Genomic DNA, 16,983 nt, shown 5'->3' with positions numbered 1-16,983 from the left:
TTACGATACACTTTATTGCATTTTGCAGACATTATGTTTTTTACAAATTGAAGGTTTGTGTTAAACCTGCACTGAGAATGTCAGTTGGTACTCTTTTTCCACCAGACTCAGGTGATGGTTAGCATTTTTTAGCAACGAAGTATTTTTTTAAGGCATGTACATTGGGTTTTTTTTTAGACAATGCTATTGCACACTTAATAGGGTACAGTGTAGTGTAAACATAACTTTTATATGCATTGGGAAACCAAAACATTTCTGTGACTCACTTTAGTGTGCTGTTTGCATTAGTGCAACATTCACTTTATTGCATTGTTCTGGGCCCAAATCTGCAATATCTCTGAGCTATTCCTCTAACCCCTCTTCTCACACAGAGTGAAATCTAGACCTTACAAACAGTCGGAAAGTCCTGCACAGGTAGCTCCTTTCTTTGCCTCTCTACACCTCCTCCATCTCTTCTCTCCATCCGACTCAAATCCGACTGGCCTTGATGTTCGTTGGCCACGCCGGGCCTGCTCCCACCACAGGGCCTTTGCAATTCCTGTCGCCCCCTCCTTCCTAGAACATCCTTCCTTTGGCTCTCTGCGTGGCTTCTTCTCATTTCCTTGAGATGTTTGCTCAAAAGTTGTCTGAGTGACACCCTCCTAGATCACCCACCTATTTAAAATTGCAATTTCCTTGCCCGCCATCTTTTGCTCTTTTCCCTAATTTTTTCTCCATAATACTCATCACATTTTCTTGTTCACTTATAGTCCATCTTCCTCTATTTGGAACAGCAGCGCATGTGGGCAGGGATTTTTATTGTTCATTCGTTGCTGAACCCCCTTGCCTAGAAGAGTGTCCAGTTTAAACCTGCCTAGGCTGAGGACATGTTCCCAGTGTTTCTTCCCAGAAACTTTAAATAGCTTAAAAAAAAACATTGCCTCTGTGAACTGTGGAGAAAATGACACCACTTAAAGGTAGCTGAATGGAATCCATAGGTGAACATCATTTAGCATCTAAAACGACAGTTGGACTGTAAAATCCAATAAAAATCTGTTGTGTAAAGGCTGCCCAAAGAATAATTTACCCCAAAAAAAGTATTTGAGAAGCTTTATTCTACATCAAAATCAATACCTTTAAAGCCTTAGGGGCATGTCTATGAGTATATTTTTCTGAACTTGAATAACTGCGATGGGGAAGATTGTTCCAATTTACTATTCATCACAGAACTTTAAAATAATTGAGTCAAGTCAAGCTGCTTGTTTTGAAGTGAACATAATGGTGAATAAGAAGTCTCTTTTTTTCTCAGTAATCAGAAGCCTATAATTTAGTGCAAAGAGAAGAGAGTGGAATGGTTTCATATCACCATCCACACATTTGCATGCGTGCACACACATATGACAGTATACATTTCCCTTTTGATTTTGAGTTTATTAATTTGATAGCTCTAGGCTTTAAAAATACCTTAATTTAAATATATATAGTTGATCCTTAGTTTTTCATGGATTCTATATTTGCAAATTTTCTTGCTTGCTAAAATTTATGTGTAACCCTAGAATCAATGCTAGAGATGCTTAGCTGTCATTCACAGACCACCTGCAGAGCTGCAAAAAATTCCAGTCACTTGATGTGCATGTCCCAGCTGAGGTGGAAAAAGGCAACACTCTGCCTTCTTGTTTCATTTCTCATTTTGTAAACAAGTATCCTTTTCACAATATATTTAGTGCCACATTTTTTGCTGGTTTGTGCTTTTTGTTGGTGATGTCATTGTTTTAAGTGGGCCCCCAAGTGTAGTGTGGGAGTGCTGTCAAGTGTTTCCAAGCGCAAGAGGTGATGAGCCTGAGGGAGAATGTGTGTTAGATGATCCTTGTTCAGGTGTGAGTCGCACTGCTGCTGGCCGTGAGCTCAATGTTAATGAAGCAAAAATAAGGGACATTCAAAAAAAGGAAGAGGAAATTTGCTGATCTGTATATAAGGCTACTTTGGAAAATGCTTAAAGTAACATCTACAAGCGCGTGATGAAACTGTGGAAAAGCAGCTAAATTTGTGGATTCGTGAGATGACCAATTTAAAAAAATATCGTGGACAGCATTGTTGTGAAAGCCAAAGAAATTCTAGGTCCGGTCACCCGGGGCAGGAAAACGTTAACGCCTTCTTGGCTAATGCTGGCTGGCTCACATGTATATTTCAAAAGACGTACAGTGTGAAAATGTTAAATTTGCAGGTGAGACAGGTTCTAAAGATCAAGAGACTGATGAAGAATTTTAAAAATATAGTCCTCATTATTCACAGATTCTCTATTTGTACATTCTCCTATTTGCTAAAATTTATCTGTAACTCGCCAGATTGATACTCATGGCACTTTTTGTGGTCATTTGCAGACATGTGCAAAACATGGAAAAATTTGTTGCTAATGTACAAACGTTCCTGGCTAAGGTCAAGCAAAGTGTTGTTCGGCCCTCGTTCCTCCTGTTGTACAGAGGTGACCAGAGGGTGGACGTGGAGGGGCCAGCTGTGAGTGGGGTGACCTCAGGCACCCAGTAGGCCATTGGGTTTCTTTTGTCTACAGCTGCCATTTTCTCAGGAGAGGGTAGTGTCTGGCAAGGGTTCCCATCCTTTAGTCAGCAGGGGGCAGCACGGGAGTGGGTAAAATTGGTCCTTGATCTTCATGTTAACCAGGCTTTTCAGAGCAATAGAGCCCTTGAAAGAATACTTACCTAGTCTGAAAGCTGAGGAAATTGTTCTTAAAGTAAATTCAGCTTTATTAAAATCTAGCATATATTTCAGTGTGAAGTAGTATTTTAATTTTTTTTTTTTTTAGTAGAGGAATTGCATTTCTTAGATACATGGTTTATATTTTGTTTTTGTTTTTTGATGCCTCGGGGTTGGGGTAGAGAGTAACACACAGTCAGGGACCTTTGAAGGGAGCCAGTGAGTATTTCCTCTTGCTGAGTGTTACCTATTATCGCTACTAAATTTACATGAACATAAAGCCAACTTATCCCTGGAGTGAAATATGTATTTACATCATAATCGTGGAAAGAATCACAGCACTTGTTTATTTTGCAGTTGGGAAACATGACAAAATATCTGAAAGGATAGCTAATATTTCACATTCTCTAAATGTTTCATCGTTTAAAGATGGCGAATTAACAGTACACAGATAAGTCTAAAGGGAGTTAGTCATTTCTAAGTATTTTGAACTGAAGGAGAAAGTGCATTTTCCTTCTGTACGTGCCCGGATTAACCAAAACGATGCTACTGAGCATCTTCACTGGGAAAGAACAAATCTGAAGACCGAAGAGTGACCCAGAGCCTGAAGGGTGCAGTTAGTGGTTCATTAAAAACTTAAGTATCGTCACCCTGTGCTAGCCAGGTGCTAAGGAATCGTGGGTATAGGGCTGCCTCCCCAGACTTCACGACCTTAAAGGAAGAAAAGCGAGTGCTTGTGGCAGGACTCGGAGAGATGGGCTTGGTGTCTGGTAACTTCTGATAGGGAAATGGGAAGAGCTTCATGGAGGCCCTGAGCTGAGCATTGGACACCTACCTAGTAGGACTTCCACCATGAAGGGCAAAAAGGAAAAGTTTGCTGGCAAGATGAACTTGAGAGAAAATCAAGAAGTGCAAAGTTGCCCAAGTACATATTGTTTTCATGAGAAGTCAGGGACAAGCTATATAAGCCACTGTTTGTGAGAATTACACACAATTCTGTTTTCATATCCCGTACTTTCCAAGGTCATCGCCAGGGCCAGATGTTTTCTTTTCCTCTCTCAGGTTTGGCGATGGTCACAGGAAGAGAAGAATTCTCATGAAAAAAGAGAATTGTTTTCATCACAGCTGCATAGGGAAAACTCCAGAGGGCTCTTAGTGAGTGTTGGCTAATGCTCTAGCTAAATCCAGATCTCCTGAGTGGCAATTTTAATTTCCACAAAGTTAATAGAAGCGTTAGACTCGTGAATGTAATATGGGAAAATAGATAACACAGCTAATGGGGTTGATTTCTAGACTTTGGAAATCATTAGCAAAGGTATAAGTTAAGAGAGGACTTTGGGTTGAGCCCTTGTCTCTTAAATTCTTTCTCAGCTGGTGGACTTCCTTGACTTTGCATTATGAGACAGTACTACAAATGAAAGAAAAAAGAGGTAGGGTGGTCTGGGCTCCGTTGAATTTGGGTATTTATTATAAGCATTTATAAGAAATTAGTATACTCCCAGAACTTTCTGACAGGAAGCTGTGTAACCCTGGCATTCACGCCACAGTAGCATTGAGTTTAGGGAATATCTCATTATTTGACTAATTGTTTCAGATAAAAGTATTGACTGATGTGCCAGTTGACATGCAAATCTCTTGAAATGAGTTTTAAAGTATTTGTAAATAGTGTGCATCCTTATATCTAATGAATAATAGAATCCTAAATTGGATTAAATACTACAGTTCATCCATCCACCCAACAAACACATGTCCCGCATCTCCTCTGAGGAGTCTTTTGATGGATAAGTTCCCATGGGCTCTTCCCATAAAGCATTCACCGTATGGCAGAAGATTAATTGATTGATTCAGTGTGCTGAGTCCTGAAGGTAGATAAGGTTTGGAACTAATTATAGTAAGTTCCTTTTGAGTGTATGTTTCTATGAATAGTGATCACAGAATACACACCCTTATACTGACTTTCTTAAAAAGTATATGCCAGAGTCATGAGGAAGTGTGGAGAAGGAGCGGGAAGGATCCAGGCTGGTTCATTTTTACTGTTGGAAAGCAGTTTCAAATGCAGGCATCTGCGATGGTGGTTAGCTCTTTTGCAAAAGCACAGTTCATTACACATTATTATTCTATGTCATATTTGAGCACCTCGAGGATTAGATTCGAAGCAGTTTGTGTGTAGGAGTTGTGTTTTCTTCTGTAGAATGTTGAGTGCAGTGTCATTTACCCACTGGGGATACAATAAATATTAATTACTGGTGGCTTATCCCTTAACATAATTTTCATTTTCAGATTAATGAAGCAGATTCTTGATAAATGCACTTGTCTCTCCAGAGTTTCGTTTGCCAAGACTCAAACTCTATAAAGGATTCTTCTGGAGGCATGACGTTCTCGTCCAAATTTTTTCCTCTCTTTTAAGTGCCCTTTGGAGATGCATTTCTTTACTGAAAATAATTGGCACTAGTGAGATTAACTTTAGCTGGAAAAGAGAACTATGCTGTTATAGTCTTGTTTGCTACTTTGGGTAGGTGTTTGAACTAAAAACAAGAAGTTTTAAAAGAGATTAGCAGGCATCTACAAAGTAGAGCAAAGGCCTAGTTTGAGATTCATATATGCTACCAAGTTGAAGTTAGAATATAGATGTGTCGGTGTGTTTTCTTCAGGAATTCTTAGAAACAGCACTCTCTCCCTCCAAACTAAAAGAATTTCCCAAAATGGAGATTAAATATCTAAGAAACTTAGAGGTTCTTTGAGATAGACTGAGCATGTGTGTGGAATACAAGTGAACAACAGTGAAGCAGGATCAAGAAAATGGGTTGATTCCATATCCGCTGATCTTTGGTTGGTAAATGTACATTTTGCAAGAGGAAAACCTGGTCTTCTACATCATGTGCACAACAAATCCTTACCCTTTATTATTCAGGTATTTTTGATGAATCATGTTTTCTTGAGATTTTACCCAGGAAGAGTTTGTGGTCTAACCTGTTAATTCATTCATTTTGGGGTGAATGAATTACTCCAAGTGGATACAACAACTCGCTCCCAAGTGTCTACTTCTTTTTAAGTGGAAGGTCATCCTAGGTGAGCATCAGATTCCATGTGTGTGTGTGTGTGTGTGTCTGTGCACATGCACATGTGAGCTGTGATCACAAATTGTACTGCAGTGTTGTTCTGTGTGCCTCCTGAAAAAAGAGGCAGAGAAGTTTGGATCCAGAACAGCAGACCTCAGTCCTGACTTCTCCACTTCCATGGATTATGATTTGAGCCCCCGGGGTTGTTTGTGTAAAAGGAGAATCACATCAACCAGCCCTGCCTTGGGGCCAGGGCACAGCTGGGAGGATGAGAGATTATGAATACGAAAGCACTTTTGTAAACTGTAGTGCTCCCCCTCCCCCCAGATGTGAAAGGGCCCCCGCTTCTATTATTCATGTACATGGCTGTTGATGGTAAGGCTTTTTATACCGGAGGTAAATGAAGAGAGTGAGAAGAGACAGGGAAGTGTAGGGAGAGCATAGGGCTGCTTTCTGCTGTTCTCTGAAGCTCAATGCTGCCTTAAATCAGGCACAGAGCCTTGGAGGGGATTGGTGAAGGTGGACAAATGCCCTTCCCTTACCTAGTGGGTTCTAGGGACAGAATAACTAGGCAGTTGGACAGGGTCCAGGTAGCAGCGCTTCCTCAGGCATGGTGAGGGTGTGGGGACCTTAGCAACCGTTTCCCATTGTTCTGTTGTGCCTTTTATGATAGAACTGTGGCTTCTTCAAGAGCTTTCTGGATACATGTGGTTCTCCCAATAGTCCCTCTCCTCTCTTTCCTCAGGACTTTAGCTTTCCCTTCTGTTACCTGGGACCATCTTGCACCCCATTCCCTACACTGGTACCCACCCCTAGCCATCCTCATTCCTGCTTCCACCTTGTTGAAGGAAACACACTCTCTGGACTCCCTTTAGTCTTATTCGCTTATATTTTCTTTACTGGATATGGAAACTTCTTTTTTATTGAATATATTGGACATATAACATTGTATACATTTAAGATGTACAGCATGTTAACTTGCTACATTTCTGTGGTGTAATATGATTGCCATTGTAACGATATTTAGCACCTCTGTCACATTACATAATTATCTTCCTTTTTTACTGGTCGGAATAATTAAGTTCTAGTCTCCTAGCCAGTTTGATGATTATAGTACAGTATTGTCTGTATTCATTATACTGTGCATCAGATCTCTAGGGCTTGTTTATTTGTTGCTGGATATGGAAGCTGCTTAACCTTTCTTTATCCCATGTTATTACAGGAATATGGGCAATGAATTAAAACAATGAAATGCTGGTTTTGTTTTTTTGCCTATAAAATTGGTTAAGAAAAGTGATTTTAGAGAGTGATAAGAAAGAGGATAGCTCCCACAGCACCAAGGGAATACAAATCGGTATAATTTTGTCCATGGTGAGCTGGCAGTATTTATCAAAAGCTTTAAAATTAATGTTAAAGCAATTTCTCTCCTAGGAATTTATTTTAGGAAAACTGTTATAAATGTAGGCTGAGATTTAGCTTCAGAGAAGTTTGTTGAATTGTAATTTGTCACAGAGAAGAAAGTTAGACTTTATTGTAATGTCCAGCAGTGGAAATTGGGCAGTAAATTGTGGCACATTTATGTGATAGAGTGATCTGCAGTATATTACATAGTATTGTCAAAATTTATCGACATGGTGTATGGAATAAAAAAAAGGTTACAAGCATGATGCGCAACCATTTTCATAAAAAGTAAAAGTACGTATCTGTGCATAAAAATGTAAGTGTATATACACCAAGATTTTAACATTCATTTTTTCCGGTGTGGAATGCGTTATGAGTATTTTTTCTTCTTTTCGATTATCTTCCTGTGAAAAGTATTACTTTTGTACCAAAATAAAGGGATGAAAGATATTCTTAAGGGAAGCAAAGCAGATTAGACCCCCGAATGGAGCATCTCTAGAAGCCCTGGCTGCAGGCATGGTGTCGGGTGGGGCGGGGCGGGGGAGGCAGGGTGTCGCCGCTAACCTTGAATGACTGTCTTCATCTCTGTTCAGCGCCCCCTTCAGGTCCGAGTGTGGGACACAGGGTGCAGATAAATGAGTAATGAGTAAGGCGATTATTTAGTGCTCCCGTACCTTCCTCTCAAATCCTTCCGTTGGCCTGTGGTGTTTTCTTTGAGAACAAGAGATTACTCCTTTTGCATCTTATGTCCCTTGTTACCAACGTGTTAAAATTCAGTACTGAGACACAGAATTAAAAAATGATTTTTAACCTTCGCATAGGCATCTTGTTATATAATTCTGAAAATGCATTCTCCACCAGTTCTTCTTAGCAAACATGATGCTGAGAAGAAGGGATGGCGAGATTGCACTGAAGAAGCTTTTGCTCCACAGCCAGGGTCTCCTCGGCTTGGAGTTAAAAGCTCTTGTTCATTAAAATGAGCCCCATGGGTATCGATGGAGAAAGATGTCTCCGATGTGTGTATTAGTTTTCTAGGGCCGCAGTAATGAAATACCACAGGCAGGTTAAATAACGGAAATGTATTGTCTCACATTTCTGGAGGCCGGAAGTCCAAGGTCAAGGCATCAGCATGACTGGTTCCTTCTGAGGGCTGTGGGGGAAGGATCTGTTCCAGGTCTCTATCCTTGGCTTATGGATGGTCATCTTGTCTTGTGGCTTCCCTCATCTGCCCTCTATGTGTGTCTGGGTCCAAATTTCCTATTTTGATAAGGACCTCAGTCATAATGGATTAAGGCCCACTCTAATGACCTCAGTTTAACTTGATTGACTCTGTAAAGAGCTTGCAAATAAGGTTACATGTGAGGCACTGGGAGTTAGGATCGACATGAATTTGGGGGGGGCACAATTCAATCCATACCACTGTATTTTCCCCAAATTAAAAAAAAATCTGTAAAAACACTAGAGAAGATAATGTTGAACCCCCCATGTCACCATCAACAGCTTTAATATCTCCCCAAAACCAGTATCGTTTCATCCTTACTCCCCACCCCCACTGGATTATTTTGAAGTAAATCCTAGGCCTCAGAGATGAACTATTTAAAGTGATACAAGTTTACAGAATTACACATAAGGGGCGATCCTTTTTAAATAATATAAACTGTTTACATGTATATATAAATTAGAAGCGTCAGAATAATACCAGAGGTCAACAGTGCTTATTTCTAGGAAGTGGGGTAACAGGTAATTTTTACTTCCTTCTTCATTGGGTGTTTTTACCGTCTAATTTTGTTGGGAGGGTGGTCAGTGGAGAGAGCCAGCCTTCTGTAATCTGACAAAAACTAGTTGACTCTAAGTGGTGAGAAAGGGTGGGGTGAGGGACGGTGGTAGAAACTTTACCGTAGTTGTTTTCTGAGGCAGGAGATAGTATTTTGCTTCCAGAATATGAGAAAGAGGAGGTACACAGCATTGTGTCTTCTCCAAAGTGGTGCACAAGGACCACCACTACAAGCAGAGCTGTGTGACCTCAGCAAGGGCACCTGGCCTCTCTGAACTGAGATTTCCTGCCTGCAAAATGAAGGAGACAGACTTGACGGACTCATAAGATTCACTTAGCTGCGAATGCTATTGTCTCAGATTTCTCAAGCACCTCAGTATGGGTTTGCTTCCTAGGAGTTTGTAAAGATAAAATTTTGCACTTCATATTGGTGCAGCGTGGAGTTGTAATTGAGGGAGGTGAGGAAACAATGGCAGAAAAGCCAAAGGCGAAGATGTGACAGAAAGGAATCTGTTTTTAAAAAATGGAGTAGACTCATCCCCACATCTTTAGAAAGCGTTTTTTGGTACTGTGTATGCGTGTGTGTGTGCAGTTCAGAATCTTGCCTTGGCCTTTTGCCCTTGACAGCATGGGCTCATTTATTAATAGCACTGACACATCTCTGTGGTACTCAGAACAGACTTTGGATGTCTTTCATCTCTGATTGGCCTTTCAGCCACTCTTTTATTTCATTTCTGTCCCCCTCATCTCATATGGTAAAGGCCAGGAGTCTAAATGTTGAATTTAAACGTGCCATTAGCCTCTCTTGTCTCTCAGGGCTGGGAGAGGCAGTGGACAGAGAAATCAGAAGTTATGGCTTAAGTCATTCCATAATGGTCTGCCTCAGTAATGACACTGTGAAGTCCAAAGCAAAGTGAACATGAAGCCGGAAAGCAGGTAAACATCTAGAAATGATGAATGCTTCTCTCTTTTCCATTTTTTAAAAGGAAGAGTGAATTCTCTTACCAAAAAGATTAATGGGCGGTGCTTAGCAACTTTCTGTCTAATCAGTTAGATCTGCTTATGAGGCAGTCTTCAACTCGGAAGCGGAGATGACATTCTGCACTTACATACCTTTGAAAAAACACACTTTTTTGTCTGGAGGCCTAAAGATGACTTCAGGCCTGAGACTCCCCTCCCCCGCCCAAAGTTGAAGTTGGGGAATTCTGCCAGAACAGGCACCTGTCTGGGGTCTCACCCTTCTCCCACCTGGCGACACCAGCCAGCCGGGTCTGGGGACTCTCCTTCTGTCTTCTCGGACAGCACTAGCAGGGACCAGTGAAGCCCCTCATGCAGGAGATATACCAAGCAGATCTAAATAGCACCACAAAAACTCTGAAATTAGGTTGTCATTGAAACCACAGGCTGCAAAAGTAGGCTACAGCCTGTGTGCTAAAAACCTAAACATATGGTTTCCTCCTGGAAAAAAAAAATCAAATTGGACTTAGAGTCTTTTAACATGATAGCCAAAATGTCTAGCATACAACGGAAATCACTGGTCATACTGGGAATCAATAAAAGTACAACTCGAATGAGAAAAAAATAATTATCTGACACCAAAACGGAGCCGAGTCACATGTTGGTTTTATTGGGACACAGCCACCCTCATTTGTTGCACCTGCGCTGACTGCTTGCAAGCTACAGTAGCAGAGTTTAGCAGTTGTCACAGAGACCAACCCACTGGTTTGCAAAACCTTAGATATTTACTATCTGGCCTATTACAGAAATTTGCTCATCCCTGCAGTAAGGTAATCAATGACAATGTTCAATTTTTTTGCAAATCTTTTTTTTGTTTCCTTTGGTTTAAAGTATAGACTATTATGTTCCTTACATTGGTTTCTCTGCTCTCTTCCTGTGCTTTTTCACTTTATTCCTCTTCGGCGTTTGTAACCTCATCTGTATGGCCAGCAGTCTCTCCCCATTGGAAGTGGACCCCATTTCCTCCGGCTCATATTTGTTCCTTATTGCCAGTGACACTCTCTTAGCCTTAGAGAGGTGTGGGTTTGGAGATCTGTCCACTAGATGGGGTTTTCTTTCTCCATTCACCTAATCAGCCTTAACAGACAGCCAGGAGTCCATAATGTGTTTAGGACAGCATTGCATTTGGGAGTACAGAGAGCAGTGTCCCAAGGGGACCAGGGATCCTGTCTAAAGGAAACCCTTGGTAGGTTATCATTCCAAGTAGATAGTATGCCAAGAGGTGGAAAAAGAGATAGAACCTGGGAAGTACAGGCAGAAGCCTGAATGTCAGGTAGGAAAGTCAGCAAGGAGAAGAAATTGTTTAGGTGTATGGCCGAGACTAACTGTGTCCCAACACAGAAATGGGGAGAGAGGCTTTGGAGATCGGAATGTCGGCTGTCTGTTGGGAAGGACTTCGCGTTTCACCCTTGTAAGGGGACCACCACCTCCGTGGGGCGTTGCCAACGTCTGCGAGAGGGGCGGGCAAGGTCAGAATTTGAGAATTTCAAGTTTTGTTTACAGTACAGGGACTTGATTGGAATTAGGTAAAGGTCAATGTACAGGATTGGTAGAGACAATGAGGTAGGGCATTCAAAGAATTTCAGAGTGCAAACTGCGTGTTGACAGTTTCCATTACATGGATGTTTCAGGGAGTTTTTGTAATGAGCTAGCAAACCATTTCTGGGATATTAAAGTATTACTGACAAGGGTAGTGGGATAGTAAGTCTATGTTAATGGAGACAGTAAGGGTGTGTGCGCGTGCGCGCGTGCACACGTGTGTTGGTTGTAAAGATCCTTGAAGCATGGCTTTTAAGCTTAGGTGAGGACTTTGGCCAAGTGAAAAAGTGCCCAACTTAGCCAAGGACCGATCCCTGACTCAGAAGAGAGACTTAAAAGGGGCTTTGGAATTCCACCAGGCCAAGGAGAAATGCCAAATCAAGGCCACCTCGAAGCTGGCATCAAATTGTTTGGTCTACTTCTCGCCCAGACAGATTGAGTCACTGTTGGTTCTGAAGAATCTGTATGCTCCAGAGCCTCTGCCAACCAAGATAAAGCAACACTGGTTACTTTATCAACGCTGGTTACTTGGACAAGGAATCTGTGTTCAGCAAGTGCTTGGTGCTCATCCTTTGATTATTGATATATGAGTGACTGAGCTAATGTTCATGGATATCTGGCCTGTCAAGACTGGGCCTTTTCAGGTGCTTCTCAAACTTGTTGCAAGGTTTGCAGCTCAGCAGTCAGAAGCAGTCAAGCCCCCGTCTCTTGCTGCCCCCTTCAGTTCTTTCTTTAGCCAGATCCAAGCCTGTTGAGCTGGATGACATTGGGTTTGGGTCTCTGCATCTTGGTTTCCGCTTCATTTAAATAAAGTAATAAAATCTGCAGCCACTGATTTTATTTTATTAGCATTATCTCCTACGACTTGATTTTGTAGTGCACATGCCATTGTTGGCACTAGAGAAATGGGCCATGGAATTTTCACCTCCCTGTGAAGTTTGCTTATCTGTGAAGTTCAACCTGACCTACATGTAGTCGATTTTATAACCTCAGAGTTGATATTTTCAGGAGGTGGCTCTCTGAAACTTCATCTGGGGCCCCGTTTTGCACCCTGCAGTACAGGATGGTGATGTCCCTGATGGTGGAAGCCAAATGCCAGAAAGAAATTAAATGTTTGTGTTTTTTTGTTTTGTTTTTAAACACTGCAGATGATTAATGCTAATGTGCTTCGGAAGAGGTATTGAGAGCTCTGATTTGAAACTTATGTAATTAAAGTAAGTGGTTCACCATTTTCAAAGGCTGGTAGCAGTGGGCGCTTCTGCTTATCAATGGTTGTGCTTTGTTCCTCCGTTGAGCCCTTGTGGGAACCTGGAAGGGGAGAGGGAGCCGCTTTAAGAATCTGCTATTGGTATTCTTGTTGCATACAGCTTTTCAGTGCCACGGTCATCTTCTCATATGTGCCCTTAACTGAAACTAGATATGGAAATAGCCAAAACTTGTTCTTCCAAAGTCTGATGAAGATTCTTCATCAGTGCTTCCCGGTCTTAGAAACGTCAGCACGTTAATAACCGTGACACACAGCTCCGAGGCTGGGCATCCTGCTTCTGTTAGGGTTCCTTCCATTCCTTTTGGAGCCCGTTGAAGCTAAAATAAAGTGAAGATTGGCATCGGTTGTGTCATTAAAGACTAGAGTTCCTTTTCACAGCACATCATGGTAAAAGAGCAGAAAATGAATCTATAGGACTCGTTCTGCTGTGTGTCGAGCCCTGTGCTGGGCTTGTTTCATTTTTAGTCCTCAGTTTGCCAAGAAAGATGTTTAAATCATCAAGAGCTGGGTTATCGATATGTTTCTAGGACAGGGTTACTGAAGGGGGCGCTTTTGGCGTTTTGAGCAGCAAAATTTTTGTTGTATGGGACTGTGCCCAGACTCGAGGGGTATTTAGCACTCCTGATGCCCCTCCCTCTCAGTGCCAGTAGTTCTCAGAGATCATAACTGTCAGATCTACCCACTGCCTGTTCAAATGCCCCCTCCGGCAGGGCCATCCTGCCTTTGGCATTGCCAACAGGCTCTCGGTAAATACTGGTGAATACTTTTCAGAGAGCAGATATTTGGATTCCGTCTCTGGGCGTGTGCCTCTGTTGTGTTAGAGTGAAGATTCTGTGACTCAATTTTGTGTTTTTATTACCTGAGATTTACATAATATTATATGCTTGTGAAATAACAAGTATCTGTGCTGTACGATATAATTGGAATATAGTTCTTTTTTGTTGATTAAAAACAAGTGCATTCCACATAGTTAATGGCTTAATTTTACTTACCTTTTCTCTTAAGCATTTTACATCATCCGTAATAGTTAAGAACATCATGTATTATACGTCTCATCATTATATGTTCTTCTTCCCTTCAACACATCATTTTTCTAAGACAAGATTTTATGGTCGGAATTTACAGAAATGCTGACTACGACAAATAGTTTGAAATCTATTTCTCCCTAGCTCTTAGCAGCTCTCCATATAGTCGACTGTCAAAGAATACATAAACATTTTATCTTCTTCGAAGTTTAATCAGTTGGCAGTATTTCTTGGCCAACCTACACTGATAATGGAGGTGTTATTCTTTACTAAATCTTCAGTCATATTATACTAGTCGAGCATAATGATTTCTTTAGACTTTTGTTTCATAAATGCACCTTTAAAAGGTCTCTTGCACCTGAGTGACAGGGGAGTGAGACTGGGGACTCATTCATTCATTCAACAGATATTTACTGTACTTGGAATCTATTACTGAACAGCACAAATGTAATCCCTGCTTTCACACCAGCACGAATGAACATAATAAGTAAATCACAAGTTAGGTTGGAAGGTGGTAAATGCTAGAGAGAAAAAAGTTGATAAGGAAGACAGAATTGCCAAGAGTTGGGCTGGAGATGCAATTTTAAATTATGCGGTTTGGGAAGCTTTCCTAAGAAGGTGATTTTAAAGCAAAGAACTAAAGGAGAAATGAATACTTATTGAGCCCCTGTTATGCCTCAGATACTGTTTAGGAGCTAGAATGGCTAGGTATAACCTCTATCATCTGCAAAAAATAATGTGCACGGCCAAAGGGTGGGGGTGCACATTAAGGTGAGAATGCGACAGACCACCACATCTGTGCAGTATGTCTGACATTGACTTAAAATCTTTTTGAAGTAATGTCGCCTATTTTGGTAAGCAGGATTGCAATGGGTGAGATGAGTTGTGTGTGTGTGTGTGTGTGTGTGTGTGTGTGTGTGTGTTTCTTTTTTAGCAGATGATTACACAGGATGCTAGAAAATAGCAGGTATTTGTTCTCAAAAGGAAATAGAAATATAAGGCTGAGCAAGGAATGAGTTTTGTGTCCAAGTCCAGTGGTCCTTACAGAATTATTGCGTCTCCTCAGCTGGTGACATCATGATGATAACAAGGACCCTGTGGGGTTGACAATGACAAAGCAGGAGATATTGCTTCAAATTAAGGACGGCTTTGCTGCAGAAGCTTAAAGAACAGTGGATTGGAGTCTAGAGACCAGGAGTTGGTTCCTGCCCCTGATGCTGACCAGCCTTGGGACCTCGTGGAGTCGCTTCACCTCCTCCATTTTCCAGAATGACTGTTTGTTTGCTAGCGGTGCACTTTATCTACATCATCTTGTTCAGTGAGATAAATTGTAAAAAATGAGAGGATGAAGAGATGAACTCCGCAAGATAACCAGTGAAGTCTTTTTCTAGTTCTTGAGTTCCATTCTCCTTGATTTGTCAATTCAAAGAAACAGACTACTGCTTATGAATTGAAGCCAGGCCACAAAATAAGCTATTTTGGGTTGTCATAGCTTCAGCTGTGGAATAGAGCTGGCTTTAGAATTCCTGGGTTTTCCTTCCTCCTGGCATCTTACATGGTGTTAAGAAAGTCACATCCTATTTAGCATCTTGGGGGGGGTGGAATAATTCAGTGCTGGCTTCATTCTGATCTCACTCCTACAAATCACCAGCTCTAGATTTCACTTCTATTTCTTGAACTTCAAAAAGACTTCCAAGGCGTTAGGAATTGGAGCTGGAGGAGAAGCAAGGAATTAACCTTGCTCTGAGGCTAAGCCAGGGTTCATCCAGTCTCTCAGATAACATTTCATACTAAAAGGACCTTAAAGATGGTCATAAGGACTTCTACCTTTAATGTATTTATTATTGACTTATCTTCAGCAGAGCTATAAAATGATACACCGAGATGGCCCTAATGGTCACTTGTAGCTCTAAAGTTCTAAAACTCTTCTGTGATCAGAGCTGCAGATGTGTGCCTTTGGATAGGTTTAGCTAGACAGATTTCATCTAGGCCTGCATCGTCAAAGGACTAACTTGTACTGGGCACCCTCTGAGCCGACTCTCACGTCACCTGTAGTCTGGGTGATGATGGTTTCTCTCACCACTTTGCTCTAACTTTTCTCCCACCACTTTGCTCTAACTTTTCTCCAGTCTCATGGTTTAAGTGTTGGCTCCCACACTTGTTAGAAGGAGAACTTCTGACCCTCACCTCCTTGCTCTCTTCCCATTTTGTAGATGATGAACCAGGTGGAAGGACAGCAGAAGAACCTTGTGCACGCCATTGAGTCTCTGCCAGGTTCTGGCCCCCTCACTGCCTTGGACCAGGATCTGCTGCTCCTGAAAGCTACCTCTGCTGCTACCCTCAGCTGCCTCGGGGAGTGCCTCAGCTTGTTACAGCAGAGTGTGCACCAGGTGGGCCAGCCCAGCCACAAGCCAGGGGCCTCAGGTAAGACCTCCCAGTGGGCAGTTCTGTCTTCACAAATAAGTATTCTCCAAGGTGTGTGTGTTTGTGTCTCCCATTGCTATCCTTCTTTAAATCCATCCATTTATCCACCATCCATCTATCCTTTTTATCCAAGTGTTTCTTCATTTATCCCTTTCTCCTTCCTATTTTCTTTTGCCAGTTAGGAGTGTAATATCCTATGAAACATTTAACCAACATGTTTATGTGAATGCCATGGAGCTCCTTTTAGACTTGCTGGCATCACATCCTGTATCTCATTCCATTTGTGACTTTGCACTCTGTTGTGTTTTTAAGATCCATCACTGTGTAGCATCTGGTCCATTATTTCTAACTTTGCCTGTGGTGAGTGTTCACCACATTTTATCTAACACCCTCTGATGATGGACATGCACATGGCCTCCTGCTCTCTGCCCCGCCCACTTTGCTGCAGTGAGCATCCTTGTGCATGTCCCCTCGTGGACCTGTGTGAGAATTCCTCTAGAAGACATATCAGAAACATTTTTAGTTATTTATCAAGAAGCTAGGGATAATAATACACCCTCTTCAGATGCCTCAGTTTTTTTGGAAGAGGGTTTAATCGATAAACAAATATAAAGATATTAGTGAAGATTAAATTCAATGATAAAAGTGAAACTAGCTTGAGATTGGTCATGTCTCATATAATTATCAAGTATTAGAATTAAGAGACTAACAGAAGACTTATTGAGCTTTGTTGCTCAGGATTCAATTAATTAATGAGGGAACGAGGCAATTTAGATGATGAAAAGT

The 16,983-nt window shown here is 41.5% G+C and overlaps 1 protein-coding gene across 1 annotated transcript in view; it reads left to right on the top strand.

Annotated features, from left to right (window-relative positions):
- OSBPL10 (oxysterol binding protein like 10) overlaps positions 1 to 16,983 on the top strand; it is a 252,541-nt gene that overhangs the window by 164,093 nt on the left and 71,465 nt on the right. The window contains exon 6 of the mRNA XM_011361186.2: positions 15,987 to 16,197. Coding sequence (XP_011359488.2) covers positions 15,987 to 16,197 — 211 coding nt within the window. The remainder of the gene's footprint in view (positions 1 to 15,986; positions 16,198 to 16,983) is intronic.

Source organism: Pteropus vampyrus, unplaced genomic scaffold, assembly GCF_000151845.1.
Source record: "Pteropus vampyrus isolate Shadow unplaced genomic scaffold, Pvam_2.0 Scaffold1, whole genome shotgun sequence".
Classification (NCBI taxonomy): Eukaryota; Metazoa; Chordata; class Mammalia; order Chiroptera; family Pteropodidae; genus Pteropus; species Pteropus vampyrus.
This window is presented reverse-complemented; position numbering and strand designations above follow the sequence as displayed.